This window comes from Phodopus roborovskii, unplaced genomic scaffold (genome assembly GCF_943737965.1).
Source record: "Phodopus roborovskii unplaced genomic scaffold, PHOROB, whole genome shotgun sequence".
Taxonomy (NCBI): domain Eukaryota; kingdom Metazoa; phylum Chordata; class Mammalia; order Rodentia; family Cricetidae; genus Phodopus; species Phodopus roborovskii.
In genome coordinates this window covers 27,884,478-27,903,879 of record NW_026126418.1, presented here as the reverse complement: position 1 = coordinate 27,903,879, position 19,402 = coordinate 27,884,478, and the positions used below count along the sequence as shown (strand labels likewise).

Sequence of the window (19,402 nt, the reverse complement as noted above, 5' to 3'; positions counted from 1 at the left end):
ACTGCTCTCAGAGTCAGGTAGCAATCCATTGTTACTACCCTGGAAGAGCTGCAGGCTGGCTTCCTACCTTCCACAGACAGAGAAGCTGAGGTTGTGGCTACTCCGTAGTCATTCTTGGCCTCACAGGTATAGACAGCCGCATCCTCTGGGAAGGCTTCAATGAGCAGAAGCGTGTACTCCTGCCCATCATGGAGAAACTTGCACTTGAAGCCAGTGGAGAGCAGCTGCTCCTCCTTGTACCAGGAAATTTTGGGCTGTGGTCTGCCAGATATCACAGCACAGAAGCGAGCAGGCTTGCCCGACTGCACGGTGACAGGCTGGAGCTCCTGCAGGACCTGGGGTGGTTCGGGAGCTAGAAGACAATGCCAGGAAAGAGCCCATAAGGAAGTAGAAGGGTAAATAGCATGTGATGCTCTATGCATTTGTTTCAAGATGGCTATATGTCTAGAAACAAAACCCCAGTGTTGTGTTATCTTTACTGGCGTCTGATTTTTTTTTTTTGTGTGTGTGTGTGGTTGTGCTAAGAGGAGATTTTTTTCCTTTCAAGGAAGAGAAATAACTTCAGATAGATTTTTATAAGTTTCATGAGAGGCACTGAGAGTGTAGGCACCTAAGTATGATGTCATCATTATGGTCTGGTGTTGGTGCACACCGACAGCTAAAAGTCTGGAACAATTCTCCTCTCCTATCTACTTATAAATGTTATTTGAACAAATTCCACAGTGAAAAGGCTTATCACATTCAGGTTTGTTTGCTTTACAAGTATTTATGTACATGTCACAGTTGCTCTGTTACATACAAGGGCTGATGGGCTATAAGCATCGGGGCTGGTTGAATACTGTTCCATATCATTAGAGTGCAAATAAACAGATTTTAAATTTCAGCTTTGTGAATATACTAATCAGTGTATATTCTTGGTGTTGGATGAGGAGACCACTAACAGGAAGAAAGGCTTATATGAGGCTGGCATCTGCTACTCCTTCACGTCTCTGAGCTTCCAACTCTCTGCTATGACTACAGGGGAAACAAAACTGGATGTCATGATGAATTATCTTCCAGGGAAACCTGGGCCAAGGCATCATCTTTATGAATATTGAGACAATTCCTAGCACCCCTCCACCTGACTTGGGGGAGTTTCCTCCAAGACAGCCAGAGATGTGGCTGGGAGGTAGCTTCTATTCTTTTCTATGTGTCTGGGTTAGGATTGGGTCCTGTCAAGGTTTAAGTTTAGAGCTAGCATTTCTAATGAGGAAAGCAGAGGTTTACTGACATCCTCCTGGGGACTGTTAGGGAGCTCCTGGTAGCATGAGGAATTCCACTTCCAAAGGCAAAGCACTGATCTTAGAGCCTGGGGCAGAGCCCCATTCCATTCTGCTCAAGGCTTTCAGGCAAACTAGGGTCTCAAAGGAGATCTCTGGGTTTTCCTGAGCTTTGCAATGAAGGCTGAAAATGTCTTCATTGCTTGTATAGTAGAGTTATTCACAATGAAACAGAATGGAGAACTACAACAGCTTAATGCCATATTTGGAAAGCCATCTGGAGTATATTATAATTGACACACAGTGGATGTTCAGTAGTGTCAATCAAGCAAATGAAGTCCTGACCAGTAGGTGCTTCCTGGAAATGACATCTCACTGGTCCTCTTAGCAGCTGTTCTTTCTCCACAGGGCTGATGTGAGCCCAAATACAGCTACATCCAGATGAGTGCCATGGGTTCCTTAGAGAATTCTCAGGGACCACCACTGTGTTAGTGGAATAAAAGGATTATTCAAGATGAAGCCACAAAACATTATGAAGTCCAACCACATACCATTGACATAGAGAGTCACAGAACTCCTGTTTCTTCCTGCCACAAAGGTGTATTCGCCTGCATCACTGTGTCTAGCCTCAGATATAAACATCCGGTGGATTCTCCTCTCCACCACATACTGGTGTCGTTCTTGAACTTGGAAATTGATTTCAATGCCATCTTTATACCAGTGGGCATCCACATCATCTTCATTGACCTCAAACTCAACGACAGCACGCTGCTTCTCGATGACCTGTTGACGGATCAACACAAGAAGAAAACTGAAAGTGAATCTGGTCTAGTCCAGTTAATCCACGTCTAAGACTGTTCACGGAAAGAACATGACAAATCAAGTCATCATGGCATCATAAGTTGGCTGATTATGGCACATTTAAATTTTTTCCTGCACATTTTTGGATAAGTGGTACCTGAGTCTCTTGTGTAGGGGATCAAGCTCATACCTGGACTAATGGGCGAGGCTGCTCCAGGAGACAATTATTTCATCTTTAAACTTTTGTGCTTTAATAAATAATAACTGAAATGATGACATTTTACATTTGGGAGCTTTTAATTATTTATAGAGGCCTTTGAAGTCACCCTTCAATCTGATTTCACATCATACAAACTGTAACTCTGAGCTAGAGTACAATTACTGTCCTCTGTCTAAGAGTGACGAAACCAAAATCCAGAACAAAAAGAAAAAAAAAAAAAAAGCGGGAAAAGGAGCTCAGCTACTCATGTGAGTTTTCACTGCAAATGGTTTTTAACACAGCTTTCTAAAAGTATTTTTTTCTTAAATAGAAAAAGGAGGGATCTAAACTCAAAATGAGTTTCTTAGAATATACTCCTTCCATTGTTTTCTTTGGAAAGATAAGCTCCCGTAAGCACAGCACATGTTACGGTGGTTTGCATGTGCGCGGCCCCCATTGGCTCATATGTTTGAGTGCTTGGTCACCAGTTAATGGAACTGTTTTGGGGAGGATTGGGGGTGTGGCCTTCTTGGAGGAGGTGTGTCACTGAAGATGGCCTTTGAGGTTTCCTTCCTCTCGGTCTGCTGCCTGTGGATCAGACTGGAAAGTTCTCAGGTATCATACCTGTCTGCTTTCCACCATGATCATAACTAATTCTCTGCAACTGTAAGCAAGCCCCCAATTAAGTCTTTTCTTTACAAGAGTTGCCTTGGTCATGGTGTCTCTTAACAATAGAACAGTGACTAAGACAGATAGCAACAGTATGTCTAGCATCCTCAGTATGAATTTAGCACTGCTCACACTAAGATTACTCTTAGCCTCATAGCAAACACTCACAGATACTCAAATCCTATATGCCTGTCTCTCCACAGGGAAAAAAAGAGAATTTGTCATCTAGATTTTATTTCTAGCTAATGTGTAAATGTCACAATTTAAATTTTAATTTGTTTCTGATTGGAACCAAATGGGAAGTAGCCATTTGTTCAACAGCGTAGTTTCTACAAAATTTTATCTTATATGTTTGGGTGTCTTGCCTGAATGTATGCCTGTGCACCATGTGCATGCCTAATGCCAGAGGAAGTCAGAAGTAGGCATCAGATTCCCTGGAGCTGGAGTTACAGGTGGTTATAAGTTGCCATGTGGATGCCTGGAATCAAATCCAGGTCCTCTGGGGGAAGCAACCACTGCTCTCAACCACTTATCAATCTCTGAAACCCATTTATGGCTGTTTGTCTATTTATTTATTTATTTATTTATTTATTTATTTATATTTTTTTTCTGCAGCTGTTTCGATGAAAAAAATCAGCTAAACAATGAAAGGATGTACTTGTTGAGTGACAAGAAACTGTGAGTTAAATAATGGCAACATAAGAATCTAAGCCAACAGGGACAAGCTGTTTTCAATCCTTAAAATACTGAGATTAGAAAAGTTAAAAGTCAGAAATTAAAGAATAAGAGTGGATTAAGTACTATTGATGATTTGTCAAAAAATTCAATATGTAGACAATACCTGAACTTCCTTTTTAATGCTGCGGATGCGGACATCCCTGCCCTCTACAAAGAGGTTAGCAGTTGACATGTTGCCTCCTGCCACCACTGTGTATTTCCCAGCATCAGACATCCGTGTAGATGGGATCAAAAGGCGGTGGACATATTTCTCCTTCTGAATCTTTATCCTGTGAATGGAAGGAAACTGGAGCTTAATGCATGAGATTCAAAAGGAAACTGGAATAGTTGGAATACAGCAAGGGAAAGTAACTGACCTGTCTGCTATCTGAAGCTCTTGGCCATCTTTCATCCACTGGACAGTAATGTCAGGTTCAGAAACTTCACATTCAAACATGGCCCGTTTCTTCTCCAGAACCTTAATGTCCTTAATGTGTTTCCTAAATTCAATATGACGAGCTGCAAAACAGAACATAGAAAATTAGCACTTGACATTTTTATTAATATAGAAGTCACATGTTATTCAGTTTACATATTTGCAGAGGTATCTGACCCACAGATACAGGGCTGGTTCCACCCCAGGATAACTATGGATGTGGCCCAACACAAAATCTATAAACTTACTTCAAATATTTTGGGAATGGTTTGGAACTTATTTTGTAAATTTATCACATTGTTCTTAAACATGGACAAGACACATCTTGTTACAATGCCATGCAAAATGAACGTATGCATGTTTTAAATTAATTAATTAATACATTGGATGTACCAGCTGGACACCCTGAATTTAATGTGTGGGCCAAACCAGTGTGGCCCAGTGAAACCAAAAGGTTAGGCAATCCTGATTTATTAGAGTGCATAATTCAATGTATATTATGATTTAGGGTATATAGTTCAATGTATAATTAGAGTGTATAATTTGATGGCTTCCACTGCATATATTGTAGAACCATCATCATAATTTTAAAGGCACTTTTCTCAGAAAGAACTCGGACATCTCTTAGCCATCATATTCACTTCCCATCACCTCCTGCTACATGGAAACCAATGATCTATGTCTCAATAGACTTGTGTATTAAAGCCATTTCACATAAATGGATTCATACAATGTGTGTTGCTCTGAGGCTGCCTTCTTTCATTTCTTGTATTTCTAGCAATTACCCATATTGCAGCATGTGTTATTTCTTTTTATTTCAATTGCCACCCCAATCATATGGGCATACCACATCCTATTTGTCTATTCTTTAATTGAAAGATTAATATTTTGTGTGATATATTTGACTTCTGTTTTTCTTGTGGATACATTTGGGAAACCATACCTTCAACATAAAGGGTGGCTGTCGATGTGGCTTTTCCAGCCACAAAAGTGTAGTCAGCAGCATCTCCAAAATGAACATTCCTGATGTTCAGCGAGTGAGTGAGCTTCTTGGTTCTCATCTGGCACCTGTCAGTTGATTTGATTTCCACACCATTCTTTAACCATTTATAAGAAATGCCTTCATAGTTTACCGTCACCTCAAAAGTTATGGTGTCTTTTTCTTCAGCATTGATGTCTTTCAGCATGGATGTAATCATAATTGCTGCAGAGAAGGAATACGAAGTGACACCCCTGAGTATGCACTGGAACTATGCAGTAGGCTATAACAAGTGTATTATGGGAGTTTCTAATGGTTTCTGTCTCTGTGCTGATGTGGTTATAATTTAGGGGTAGGAGCTTTGACACCGTTCATGTATGAGAGAAAACCTGTAGTGAGATAGTCCTTCTGTGGCACTGACCACACCCATTGGGGGGTGGAGCCATGGGCAGAAGTGACCTGTAGAAGAAGGTTGGAGGAAGAGCCTGGAAAAGCTCTCTTGCTGGCGTGACTCGGACAGGAGAGGATCGGGTTGAATTTCCTGGTGTTCATCTGTCTAGGTTGTAAGTTATTTCTCCCTGAATAAACATCTATTTGGCCTATTTGTTTATCCTGATCCTTATTTAACCGCAATAAAAACCAGCTGAGGGAGTGACAGGGACACAAAGTGGGTAGAACGGAACCATCTCTATAGGTAGACTTTTGATGATATTGTAATTAGACACTTGTATCCATGTGAAGAGGCTAGCAGACATTCATTGTGAGCACACGGTAGATGCTCTATCAAGAATGTTTTCAATAAGTTAAATGATTTGGAGATTAAAGTGCAGACTATGAAAGAGCAAGTCTACTAAATATTTAGGTAAGTGTATGGGTACACATACACACCACCTATTCATGGACCAACACCTATTCAGGTTCATACACACATTTATACACACCACCTATTCAGGTAGACACACACATATACCTATATATAGACTTACGGGTCACTGTCAGGGTAGCACTGACTTGGTCATTGCCACACACAAATGTGTATTCTGCCGAGTCCTCGGTGCTTGTGTTCATGATGATAAGCTGGTGGAGTTTGCCTTGCACAACAATCTTGAACTTTTCACTCATTTCAATTTCCACACCATTCTTCAGCCACATGGAAGGAACATTGAAGTGGGACACTTCACACTCAAAAGAGGCAGCTTTGGTTTCAGGAACTTCAATGTTTTTCATAGTCTTTGTGATATGTAGTGCTTGGGGAAAAATCAGAAAGTAGCTCAATTAACATGTTTTTAAACACAGATAGAGGAAAACAGGGGTCACCCGGGGAAATGTCATAGAGGTGGCCAAACACTTACTCTCTACAAACAGTTTTGCTTTGCACTCCAGCTGCCCCACCATGGCTGTGTACTCCCCAGCATCAGATGGGGAGATGTTCTGTAGCATCAGTTTGTGGACCTTCCTCTCTGAGACTAGTCTGTGCTTGTCACTTGGCTTAATCTCCACATTCTTATGGAACCATTTTACTGGAACTGTGTCATGGGAAACACTGACTTCAAAGGCAACAGTAGCATTTTCCAGGGCAGTCACATCCTTTGGTTTTTTAATGATCTTGACAGCTAATTGGAAAAGTTGGAGAAATTCAGTAATATAATTAACACGAATGTAGTCGCAGGTTGTCTACCTACACAATGTTCGAGTTAACTTACTCTCTACGTGCAGCCTTGCACTGGCTCCTAGCCTTCCAAGTTTGAAACCATAGACAGATTCATCTACAAGGGTGCAGTTTTTAATCTTCAGAGAATATAGTGTTCCTTTGACTGAGATCTCATACTTGTCATTGGAATCCAGGACGACCCCATTTTTGATCCATTGGACACCTTTGACATCTGGGTGTGTAAGTTCAACAGAGAAGACTGCATCTTGTGTCTCTGTCACTGTGAGGTTCCGCAGAGTCTTCTTAATTTTGACAGCTTAAGAAGAGTTAAGAATTGGTTTAGAAAATAGCAATGATGAGCAGCAAACAAAAGAAGTTCTCAATCTGATCACTGCCAGTCATCATGCAAAACAATGGTTACCCAACACTGTAATTCTGTAATCCCTCATTTTAAAAGTAATTTTAAAAATAATCTTGACAATTACTCAAGAAAATCTGAGATCCAGTTGAAATGGACATTGTGCAGTGATATAAAGTTTTCATATCATATATTAATGGCTTAATAGACAGTTCAGGGAAGGGATGTGGTATCAGAGTGTCTCATGCAGCTGTTTTCCAGACCCTAAATGACATTTTCACCTCTCTCTCTCTCTCTCTCTCTCTCTCTCTCTACACACACACACACACACACACACACACAAATACATTTGATGAAAACTTGTACATTTTTCTACAAGGTTCATAAGGAAAAGTTGATAAAATAATGATGTTATAAAGTAGAAATATTTGTGACCTTAAATGGCCATTCAGTTTGATTTTCCTGATAGTAACAATTAAGAAAGTAGCAGGATTTGGGGATGAAAGGCCATCCTTCCATGACTGACCTTCTACTTTCAAGTTTGCAGATGTTTTGGAGGTGGCCACCTTGTAGGTGTATTCTCCAACATCGTCTAACTTGGCAGCAACAATGACAAGTCTCCTTTTGTGGCCATCAGATTCACTTCTGAAGTTGTTACTCAGAGCCAAGGGTTTTCCATCCTTCAACCATTCTCCCTCAGATTCAGGGTTGGCAACTTCACACTCAAACACAGCTTCTTGAGATTCAGCTACTGTCTGGTCTGTGAGTGGCTTGGATATGGCCCCCCCTTTAGAACAAGAGTGAGATACATATGAGTCCTTTAAAATATCTACAGACTGAAGAAATCTTTGCACAATCAAACATGAAATTTCAAAATTTAAAAACAAGGCTTTAAACATAAAAAGGTTGCTTTTACTCTATTTAGAAAGTACCACAGAAATCCCCTGTTCTAAGTATGCATGACTAAAAACCAGAAAATACATTGTACAAAGGAAAAAATAAAAACTGTTTAATAAAGAATTTTGAAATTTGTAACACATAGGGTGCCACATAGTTAGCTTTCAACTCAATTCCTTGTTTCAGAAAGCATGCTATTTGGTCCTTTAGGAATTATTTTCTTAGTCCTGAACATGTTTTATGTTCAGGAAAACTTTGCTGAACAAAATGTCAAAGTCAATAACATATTTATTCACTTATTTGGTACAATGCCTTACGCTCATGGGTGTGGTCCCCACACTCATGGGAATCTTTCTGCTTCAGCCTTCCAAGTGCTGGGATTATAGACATTAAACTATCATGTTCAGTTTTCATTGGTGTTCTTAAAAGAAACATTAAATATGTTTCTTATATGCTACAAGTCTCTGAGTTGAAATGTCACCTCTTCTCCAATGTTTTCTACTGTTGCTTCCCACCATTGTCACTGGAAGCAGTAGTAACCACGGTCACTACTTAGCTGCTTAGGCACCTGTTGTCCTCCCTATCTTCAATTCATGGAAAGACACACACCCACTTCACTTTTGGGTATTGAGTTTCTAGTAATCTTTTGCTTATGGCAGGTGCTTTTAAAATGCCAAGTGAAATCACACAAGGGCTTAAGTAAGCCTTTTGTTTTTATATACTTAAAATGATGTTTGAAATAATCTTATAAATGTAAAGGACTTGAGATTTTATTTCAAATGTCTTTTATGGCCAAGTCACTAAAGAAATAAGTCATAAAGTATACATCATTAGACTTATACATCAACTAGGACATACTTTTACTATCTGACCTGCTTATATACCAGAAGCGTCAAATCTGAGCAGAACATCTCAAACCCTCAATACTCAAACTGTAATGGACCAAAACTGTTAATAATGACTTCTGCTTCTGTGTGGACAAGTGGAATATAATTATAATTTTTCAATCTAAAGCTAAGGTGAATTAAGTTGTATTTATAATAGAAAACAATCATTGGGTACACAAAATGAAGAGGAAACTGTTTAAAGGATAAACAATGCTTTAAAAAATGAATCTTCATTGAAGCAAAGTTAAAATGAAGCTCAGTTTAGCGAACATTTTTCATCATCTGTCCTGAGGGGTACACAGAGAAGAGAGAGAAGCAATCAATTCTATGTGCATGGGCCATACACTCTGGTGTTGGGAAAGGAAACGGAATACGCCACATCTATAATATGGACCATGAAAGAGTCAAGGACAAGGGCATCTCAGACTGGAGAAAGAAATGAAGAGGTTAAAGAAAGCTTCATGGAGAAGCTGGCACCTGAGAGTGACAAACAAATGGCATCTGAAGTAGGGCTGGGTGATCACTCACAATTTAGACTGGTAGAGTCAGAATGAGATATTATTAGCCTTGAGATCAGTGAGATAAAAGCATGGTAGTGGGAAGCAGATAAGGATTTGAGGGAAAATGGGAAACATTGTCTTTGTAATTACACTAGTTGTTCTTCAGAAAAACTTAGATCGAATGACCAATATACAAACCTGCCACGGTAAGCTTTCCAGATGTTGTATTTTCTCCAGCATAAAATGCATATTCTCCTTCATCATCTTTCATCATATTCAGGACTGTCAGTTTGTATATTTTTCCATGAGATTCAATTTTATATTTAGAACTTGGCTTAATTTCCTTGCCCTTAAAATTCCATAAGACATCAATTCCCGAGTGGGACAGCTCAACCTCGAAGACCACATTTTGAGTTTCTGTGCATGTCAAGTCACGAAGACCTCTGATGATTTTAATTTCTGTGGAAAAATAAAATATTTGGTGGTCATTTTTACAGTGAGAATGCAAAATGCTTAAAATCATGACTAGTTACATGGAGCAATCCTTACTCTCAACAGAGAGGTTACAGCTGGTTTCGACCCTGCCAACCATCAGCTTGTAAGGTCCTTCATCAGAAGCATGAGTTCGGTTAATCACAAGTCTCTGTTTCGTGCCTTTGACAATGGATTGTACACGGTCATCAGGCTTGATTTGTTCATCATCGAGGTACCATTTAACAGAAGTTACATCGGGGACTGAGACCTTGCATTCAAGTACAGCCTTGGTACCTTCAATCACATTGACATCTTTTAGTGGTGTTATCACATCAACACCTGCAAAGGAAGACAAACAGAATTGTATCAATGAAAGTTTTGTTTAAAATGTCTGCAAAGTCAAGCTTTTTAGTTCAATGTTAATGGGAACATAAAACTAGATATGAGGTTATATAGCTCAGCATAGAGACCTGCTTTGTATGTGAAATGCCATGGGTTTGATCCCAGCATCACATTTGTTTAAAGGAGAAAAATTAACATAAAACCATGTAAGACTCACTATAGACAGAGACATGCCCACTAGTAGAGAGTCCAAGGGCAGGAATAGTGAAGGAGTAATTCCCAGCATCCTCTTTGGTCATGTCTTCAATAAGCAGCATGTGGGACTGTTTGTCTATCACAATGTGAACCCTGTCATTGTGCTGTACTTCTTGGCCATCTCTCATCCAGACGCCTTCCACATTTTCTAGGGAGACTTTGACTTCAAGCTGAACGATGTCACCCTCACAGACCTTTTGATCACTAAGTCCTTGGAGAATTGCAATAGGTCGGGCTGTGAAAGGTGGGGAGAAAAGAATGTCATCAGTTTATCATTAACCCTACTGCTGTACACTGCAGTGTCAGGGATTGGAAGACTCACGTTTCATCTTCAGTTTACAGGTTGTCTTCTTTCCATCAACAACAAAGCTGTACTCTCCCTGGTCCTCTTTGGTTACATCCTTGACTGTGAGGTTTTGGCGCCCACGGCGGGATGTAATTGAGTATTTGCCATTGGACTTTAGCTCCACATCATTGTGATACCATTTGCCTTCTACATTTTCAGGTGATATAATACACTCTAACTCCCCTGAGTATGACTCTGGAACTTCTATGTCCTGAAGTTCTTTAAGGAACTCAACAACTGCACCTGAAGAATAAGATGAAGGTAAATTAATGTCTTGGGAGAGTTATGACACCAGAGTATGGATAGATATGCTGTTTTATATATCTATTATCTCCCTCCTTATTTTCAAGAATGGTTTTCCATATCTTCCTGCTAGTGGGCTGAGAGAAATGTTTACTATAAATCAATTGTTTTAATTTTTGAATTATTTTGGGATCAGGTAGATATATTTCAATTAAGATATTTTAAAATGAAGCAAGACAATAATACTGCTTTAAATAATCCAAATTATCAATATTTCTAATTAACAATATAAATTGATGAAACTTGATATAAAGTTTGCATCTAGTTCACTAAAATTATTTTTATGAAAGGAAAAATATACAGCACATTTTATTACAGAATAAAAATTGAGGTAGTCATTATTTCTTTTACCTTCCACAATAAGTTTTGCTGTTGTTTTGATATTTTCATCTTCTACAAGCACACAGCTGTAGTCTTCAGCATCAGATGTATCAATGGTAAGCACAGACAGGAAGTGAACCTTTCGGTCAGAGTGCATCCTATACTTATCTCCTGCATGAATTTCGATACCATCTTTGTACCATTTTACTTTGACAAATGGTTCTGAAGTTTCACATTCAAATGTTGCCATGGTGTCCTTTTCCTTAGCAACAACATCTTGTAATTCTTGTGTGAAAGTGATCAATTGCTTGGCTACAAGAAATGGGGGAGAAAATTAAACTCACAATTTGAATAATGAGAAAAGAAAAACATTTAAATATGTCATGGGTTACTCATGGGTAGAAAGAGAGAGAGAGCGAAAAAAGAGAGAGAACTAGTAAATGAAACATTTTCAGATTACCTTGGACAAGCAAGAATGCATGACTTGAAGTCTCCCCAGCTATGTTGATGGCCTTCACCATGATGCTGGCAGAGTCTTCTGCAGTTACATCCCTTATAACCAGTTCACAAACATTGTCTTCTGGCCAGTACCAGTAGATTCGGTCAGATCGTTCAATTTTTACACCATTTTTATACCATTCACATTCAGGGTCTGGTTTTCCCACAACTCTGACTCTAAAGTGGGCATCAGATCCTTGGCCAACCGTTTGGCTTTGGATTCGTTCAAAGATTTTGGGGGCCTCCATGCTAGGGCTAAGTTCAATCCTTTCAGGCTTGAAAGTTGGAATAGTGACTTTGCCTTCTTCAGCAAGGGCTTTCTTCTCCTCTTCAGTTAACTCTTTGGTCCAATGCAACAGCTCATCTTTTGTTTTCTTGAGGAGTTCTTCATAAGATTCATCCTTCTTGCGAGACTTAAGCTCCACAGCTGTGATAGCCTCGTAGTACCCCTCCTCTGTCCTGCGCTTGAATTTACTGCGTAATTCTTCCGACTCCTCAGACACCTTTTCATGGGTGATCCTTTCAGCCCTTCTCAGCTTCACCACTTCTTTTGATTCACTGGAGTCAACAGGTCTGTCTACTTTCTGCACTTCAAACTGAAGTTTGCCTGGCTCGTGTACGTGAAACTCGGGCTTTGGCTCAGGAGCTCGCCTGAGGACAGATCTGAAATCCTCCCTCTGTTGGATTTCAAGTTTTACTTTATGCTCTGTCACACCTTCAGGATTTTCTGCAGTGACCTTGACTTCACCTGTATCATAAGATTTGCAGTCCACAATATCCAGATAATGGATGCCATCATAGCGAACCCTGAACCTTTTGCTTTTACGGATGAGCTGTCCATTGAGGTACCAGTTGACCTTGGGCTGAGGGTAGCCTGTTACTCGGCAGCGGAATCGGGCTGTCTCCCCTTCAAGCACTCTCACTGGCTCTGGGAACAAGACAATGTCTGGCTTTTGCTTTTCTTTCTGATCTGTTGTGACGCCTGTTAAGGCGCCTTCATGAGCCATTCTTTCTAGTTCTTCAATTTTCTGTAGGCCTTTCCTCCCCTCAGGTAATTGAGATTCTTCCACTAGACTTTTCTCATCTTTTACAATAAGTGTAGCAGATGTGTGATCGGTCCCATATTTGTTGGTGGCTCTGCATGTGATGACACCACTGTCTCTGGAATATGCAACTCCATAGTCAAGACTGCAGTATCCGAATTCATTAATCATGCGGAGCCTGTTGGCTGCCTCGAGTGGCTTTCCATCATGGAGCCACTCCACCACCATTGTGGGGTCACCAATTGGTGTGAGTCTGCATTCAAAGTGGGCGGGTCCAAAGCGCTTCAACCTGAGGGAAGTGAGTTTCTTCTTGAAAAATGGTTTCTGTTGCTTCTCCTTGTCATAAAGGTCCCCCTCCTCCCACTGCTCTTGACCGTATCGCAAATGGAGAGGCTCCAGTTCTGGGGCAGCAATCTCCTTTGCTCTGTATGTCCCTCGTGGAATGATCAGTTTTCTCTCTGGTTCAGGCTCAGCAAACTCAACCTCAACATTGACTTTGCACCTTGTGGTGTCTCGGCCTGCCTTATTAATAGCAGTGGCTGTATACCAGGCAGAATCTTGCCCAATTATGGAATCAATCTTAAGGGCGGCTTCTCCTTTGGTTCCTTCAATCCTATTTAAAAATATGAAAACAAAACCATCAATATAGTAGTAGTAGCACTTTCTGATTATGTGACTATTGGATTTGTGTAAGAAGTTTAATTTAATTATCTTTTCAAATATACCTGATTCTTGGATATTTATGAGGCACAATGATGTCACTGTTTTTCAACCACACAATGTCAGGGTTGGGGTTACCCGTAGCTCTGACTTTCATTTCAAGCCTGGACCCTTCCTTTATGTTGACATTTTTCAGTTTTTCCACAAATGCTGGTTTTATCTGATGTTCCACAGCTGAAAAACAACAGTCATGATTTAGAACAGCTGGGGCTGGAACACCTGTGTATGATCCAAATGACGAAATAGTTTTCATTTTAATAAAACTCTTGTTTTACCTTCCACAGTTAGAGTCACGGATATTGTAGATTTCCCTGCTCTGTTTTGGGCAACCACTGTCCATTCTCCAGAGTCACTGGGTGATGCAGGGACAATAATCAGTGACTGAGTTCCATCTTCTTTAATGACAACTTTATGTGTATAATCATTGACAATTTGCTGTCCTGTTTAAAAAGAATAAGCAAAAACAAAAATGATTTTTTTTTGCATTGTTGGATATACACACACAGGAGTTTGCTTCTATGTTCACTGACTCATGAGCGAAGTTGTATCATGCTTACCATTGTGAAACCAGAATGTCTCTGGCATGGGTCTGCCCACAACCTTTAAGTCAAATCTGGCAGTCTGTCCTTCTAAACACTTGAAAGAAGCAGGTTTTAACACAAAGACTGGCTTATACAATCTCTCCAGTTGTGATTCATCTGTTTCCTCCAGCCTGCGTCCAGGGGACATCCGTGCAGGGGACATCCGTGCAGGTGACATCCGAGCAGGGGACATCCGTGCTGGGGACATTGCAGGAGACATGCGTATAGGTGACCTGCTCACTGAACGCGGGGAGACAGACCTGGAAAGCAAAGGGAACCATTATTTCATGAAGCACACAGGAAGTACAGGAGAAAATCTGTCTGTCTTAATTGTTGATGCTATTTTGGAATTTACTTCTGCATGTGGTAGAACTCACCTCAGACCTACTGAACTCCCAAGAAGGATATATTATTACTGTCCCAAAGGTTATGTTTTGCTTATATTGAACCCTGGTCATTCAACACACCCAGGTACCCAGACTCAAAATCTTAGGAAGCCCATATTACCATCTTTCCACCTCACCTTTATCTAAATTAGTCATTATATTTTCTTGGTTCATTTTCTAAACTATGTTAATAACTGTTCATTGGTTAGACCAAATAAATAAATATAGAGGAAAAAGAAAATATTTTTATCTAAGAGGAAGAAAAATACAGAAATTAGATTTGCTAATGAAACAATGTAAAACCCTACACTAGTTTAGCATTCAGAGTGGCTTTTATTTCTCATGTGACTATCAAGCTGGATGAACTAAATTGATTTTCACAGATTCCTGGAATCTCGGTGTTCCCATTACCAAAACAGCAATAATATCCACTCCATTGTAGGTTGGCTATATAAATCCAGGGTATCATTCATTAAGACCTCACATTAAACAAGGAAATAGGCACTATTTTGAACTTAGATATATAGGAAAATAGTTTGTTATACAGATGAAAATTCTTCATTTGTCAAATCACCAGTAATTGGCTAGCTTTTCTACTGTTTCAACTGTTTCATGTGGTAGTAATTTGTCACTGGGATGTTTGTTGTTTTAAAATAATTTAAATACCATTCAACTCCAAATAGAAGTCTTACCTGACTCTGCTAACTGCTTCTGGTGTGGGCATGTAAGTTGGAGCACTGAATGGTGCAGCAGGCTCCACATATAACTTCCCTGAACAAATTGCATTTCCTTTCATATTACTGGCAAATGCAGTATAGATGCCCTCATCTTCTGGAAGGACAACAGGAATCCGCAGGCTGGCTCTGCCATCCTGAAGAAAGTCCATTTGATATCTTTCTCCATGTCTGATGCGCTTGCCATCTTTATACCACGCAATCTGCAGAGAACACCATATATACATGTGGATAAATTAAGATTACACAGCCACAGTATAACTTATTTGTGTCTTTACTACAGTGTGGAGGCTTAGTTCTACAAATATTTTTTTTTTTTGTTTTACCTTGGGTATTGGATATCCAGACATCTTGCAATGAAAAGTGACACCCATCCCCTCAAGAATTCTATAATTTTTTAATCTTATATCAAATCCTGATTCAATAGCTTCAGATTCAGAAATGTCAACTGCCATCTTTTCTTCACCATCTTCCTCAAGAAGTTCTTCCAATGTAGTCTTTATTATTCTGTATTCAATTTCTTTAATAAGCCTCTCTTCAAAGGAAGAAATATGGAATTCCTATGTAGTAAAAAGATGACAAGTTGTTAAAAAGTTAGCAGTTCATTAAGGTTACATATTAGTTTAAGTATTAAAGACATATTGACATTTTTAAAGGTGAGGAGAATCTAGAAGTTTTCTATATGTGGTTTAATTTTAATCTACATAGAAGTCATCTTTGTCAGTGAATGCTGTGGCATGCTATGTAAAATTGTATTCCCAGAGTATGGGTTATTTGTAGATATTTGTCATAGAGATAGAGAGGTTGGCATTATAGACTTGGTTATGTTAATATCTGTCTTTTTTAATGACAATCCCTATTTCTAAATATTTCATATTTTTCACATACACATTCGAATTCTCAAATTTCAAGTGCAATATGCCATGAAGATGAAAGAAATTTGTTATCAGTGAATTTGATCTATAAGTGGCTGAAGATGTATAAAAAGTGGGCAATTATGGTAGAGAAATGTGATTTATGAACTGGCTTAGTTAGTTGTTATTGTTATACTTACTTGGTCTTCTATGAAAGTTCTGACCATCACAGTGTCTTTGGCCATTTTCTTCCTAATTAAGGCCTGTTCCTTTTCATACTCTTTTTCATATTCAGAATATGCAAATCCAGGGGCTATTTCCCCTACTTTGGGTTCTTGAATGAACGTACTCATTTGTGTCTGGTAAAGCATTTCTTGCTGGGACTTCACTAGTGCCTCATAATCAGCTGAGAGACAAGAACACAAATCACTTTTCAGCACTCTGATCAAAAAGCATTCATACCACTATTCAATCAGGCAAACTATGCCTAGTCTACATTAACCAAAGCCAGGTTTTCCAAGTCTTTATTACCAAAACCTGTTCCATAAAGATTTATTAGGTTCTATCTCAAAACCAAATGTACATTAACAAGTAAATCTCTTGTATGCAGAATTTGGTAGCAGCAGTCAGTCCTTTGGATTCCTCATTTTCTCTTGGCTGCTAGTAATTCATTTGCCTGCTAGAATTTTCTGTGCTTTACCTACTAAAGGAAGACAAAAAGGGAGCTTCCTTAAAGGGGTCTGGAGCAGATCAAGTGAGACAGAATATGAGATATCTTCCACAAATACAAAAACATACTAGAGACTAATAGTGACTCAAGAACACACATTTTATTTGGCATGAATGCTACAAGATTTTTCTTCCTTAAATTAAGGACATTGATAGATACTGACTTTCATTTTTCTACTAAATACTAGAGGCTCCAATCCTGAGCACGGTGCATGCTTGCCAGGCAATACTACAAAGGAGGGAGAGAGCCACTACTCTCTGAAAGTAAGGGTGCATCCTACAATTTGCCACTCTCATGCCATGTTGAGGGATGCTAGCTGCCTAGACTTGCAAGGCATCCGGCAGTAGAATCCCTGCCTCTTTCAGGGAACATAAAAAAGTGTGTTTCACCAAAGAGGAACTCCTGTTAGGGCTCAGGAGTTAGCCACGGTATGGCTTTCAAGGACTTGTGGTCTAAGTCTTTGGCTGTGTAGCAGCGGCTGAAAGGAATAGGGGCACACTCTGAGAAGTGGGAAGCTGCAAAATGTCTTTTTGTATATACACAGCCTCTCTCCTTCAAGTTCATACTGTGCAGGAAAAACTCAGGACTTTCCTTACCTTCCTCAAGTAAGGAGGCAGATGCCGAAGTTTCCCCATGCTTATTACGAATGACAATAGTGTATTCTCCAGCATCATCAGCAAATGTCATAGAAATTATCAGTCTGCATTCACCAGTTTGTTTGTTATAACTCACTTTGTATCTTCATGGAAATAATGAATAAAAATATCAGTCATAAGCCATCCTCCTTAGAGTAAAAGAGCTAAATTTACTTGTCAATGGCTCTATGATACAGAATTCAGTGACAAGAGACCTGTGTATAAGGTCTACCAAGAAATGACAATAAATTTGTTGAAAACCAAGAAAAAAACATGTGATTTGTAATGAAGTGCCAACAACTTAAAGTTTTTATCTCAAAGATTATTCAGATAGGCATAGTAGCATGAACTGATAGCTTCAAAATCATGGGAGGCTGAGGTATATAGATTTGCTTGATCCCAGAAGTTCAGACCTGTCTGGGCAGCATAGGGAAACCCATCAAAACAAAACAAAACAAAACAAAACAGACACCAGAATGCAATGCCATATAGGGAAGTATACTTGTCTTCAGCACTTATGCTGGCAAGTGATATGGGCATCTAAACAATAGGTATTTTCTCTTTGTTAGTTATTCCTACTCGTTAATTATTTAAAGGTAAAATGAATAATCAAAACTATAATGTCTAAATACTTAATTATGTAGACCCAGTACATTGTAAATCCAATTCACAAGAAATAAACTGGGCGGTGGTGGCACACGCCTTTAACCCCAGCACTTGGGAGGCAGAGGCAGGCAGATCTCTGCAAGTTCAAGGCCAGCCTGGTCTACAGAGCAAGTTCCAGGACAGCCTCCAAAGCCACAGAGAAATCCTGTCTCACAAAAACAAAACAAACAAAAAACCAATTCCAATTCATAAGAAATAACATCTATGTGTTTACATTGTCCTTTCATTCAATTGCAAACATTTATTAATACAGTTTTTCCATGCATAACTAGATTTTTCCATTACATAACCTCTATTTTATTGTCTGGCAACTGAATTATAGTATGCATTTATTGAAAGTTCCCTCAAATATTTTCTGGTGTGTAAGAGTATTTGTAACATTATCAATTAAGCTGGAATTGTAAAAGATGTCTTCCATCTCCTCTTCTTACAAAGCCTTATATCTCAAGAAAACTCTGTTTGGAAGGCTGGGAATATAGTTACATGGTAGAGGGCTTGCCTAGATGTCAATCTCTTGTACCAAAAAACAACCACCCAAACTGTGGGACTATAAAAACATCTCAGAATAACTAATAAGGTTTCATTATGAGTGGATATGCATTCAGGCATTGATGGGGGAAGGTAAGCTCTACCTCTCTTTAGGATATCCAAATATCTGCATGCTCTTTAGTATATCCAGACAGCTATATATCTATATATCATCCTACAGAGAATGCTATTATCAGCCATCAGTGTACCTGTATCCAGTGGTGAGAGGAACACCAGATTTTTTCCAGTAGACATGGGGCTTTGGGTTGCCACCGATCTGGCACTCAAACACAACACTCCCACCTTCCACCAGCTTCTGGACTACTGGCTTTGTAACAAAGAAAGGTGCAGCAGGTTCTCCAGGCCCAGCCTGCTCCTCTGTGATGCTGGTGTCAGTCATTACTACATCTTGTGACTCGATGAAGCTGCGAAGAGAATACCATTCCTGTTAGCTGCTAGTTAGCAATGGACCAATAACTACAGGAAAGAAGTGTCAAAATCACACAGAAACGGCAGCCAAACAGGTGAAAGTATGACTTACCGTCTCTCTTCTGTGGCAAATTTCTCAGTCAGAGTTGTTTCCTTGTCAAACTCTTCTGACACTAGAAGACAAAAGGTGACAATGATATGATC

The 19,402-nt window shown here is 39.4% G+C and overlaps 1 protein-coding gene across 1 annotated transcript in view; it reads right to left on the bottom strand.

Annotated features, from left to right (window-relative positions):
- Ttn (titin) overlaps positions 1 to 19,402 on the bottom strand; it is a 271,496-nt gene that overhangs the window by 227,987 nt on the left and 24,107 nt on the right. Inside the window, exons 19-42 of the mRNA XM_051184409.1 lie at positions 19,311 to 19,371; positions 18,979 to 19,194; positions 17,537 to 17,679; positions 16,411 to 16,616; positions 15,683 to 15,916; positions 15,315 to 15,559; positions 14,213 to 14,496; positions 13,931 to 14,095; positions 13,661 to 13,829; positions 11,855 to 13,548; positions 11,425 to 11,706; positions 10,747 to 11,013; positions 10,387 to 10,659; positions 9,903 to 10,166; positions 9,552 to 9,812; positions 7,596 to 7,856; positions 6,764 to 7,027; positions 6,413 to 6,673; positions 6,047 to 6,307; positions 5,025 to 5,285; positions 4,023 to 4,164; positions 3,770 to 3,935; positions 1,811 to 2,042; positions 68 to 352 (exon numbers count right to left, since the gene is read on the bottom strand). Coding sequence (XP_051040366.1) covers positions 68 to 352; positions 1,811 to 2,042; positions 3,770 to 3,935; positions 4,023 to 4,164; positions 5,025 to 5,285; positions 6,047 to 6,307; positions 6,413 to 6,673; positions 6,764 to 7,027; positions 7,596 to 7,856; positions 9,552 to 9,812; positions 9,903 to 10,166; positions 10,387 to 10,659; positions 10,747 to 11,013; positions 11,425 to 11,706; positions 11,855 to 13,548; positions 13,661 to 13,829; positions 13,931 to 14,095; positions 14,213 to 14,496; positions 15,315 to 15,559; positions 15,683 to 15,916; positions 16,411 to 16,616; positions 17,537 to 17,679; positions 18,979 to 19,194; positions 19,311 to 19,371 — 6,897 coding nt within the window. The remainder of the gene's footprint in view (positions 1 to 67; positions 353 to 1,810; positions 2,043 to 3,769; positions 3,936 to 4,022; positions 4,165 to 5,024; positions 5,286 to 6,046; positions 6,308 to 6,412; positions 6,674 to 6,763; positions 7,028 to 7,595; positions 7,857 to 9,551; positions 9,813 to 9,902; positions 10,167 to 10,386; positions 10,660 to 10,746; positions 11,014 to 11,424; positions 11,707 to 11,854; positions 13,549 to 13,660; positions 13,830 to 13,930; positions 14,096 to 14,212; positions 14,497 to 15,314; positions 15,560 to 15,682; positions 15,917 to 16,410; positions 16,617 to 17,536; positions 17,680 to 18,978; positions 19,195 to 19,310; positions 19,372 to 19,402) is intronic.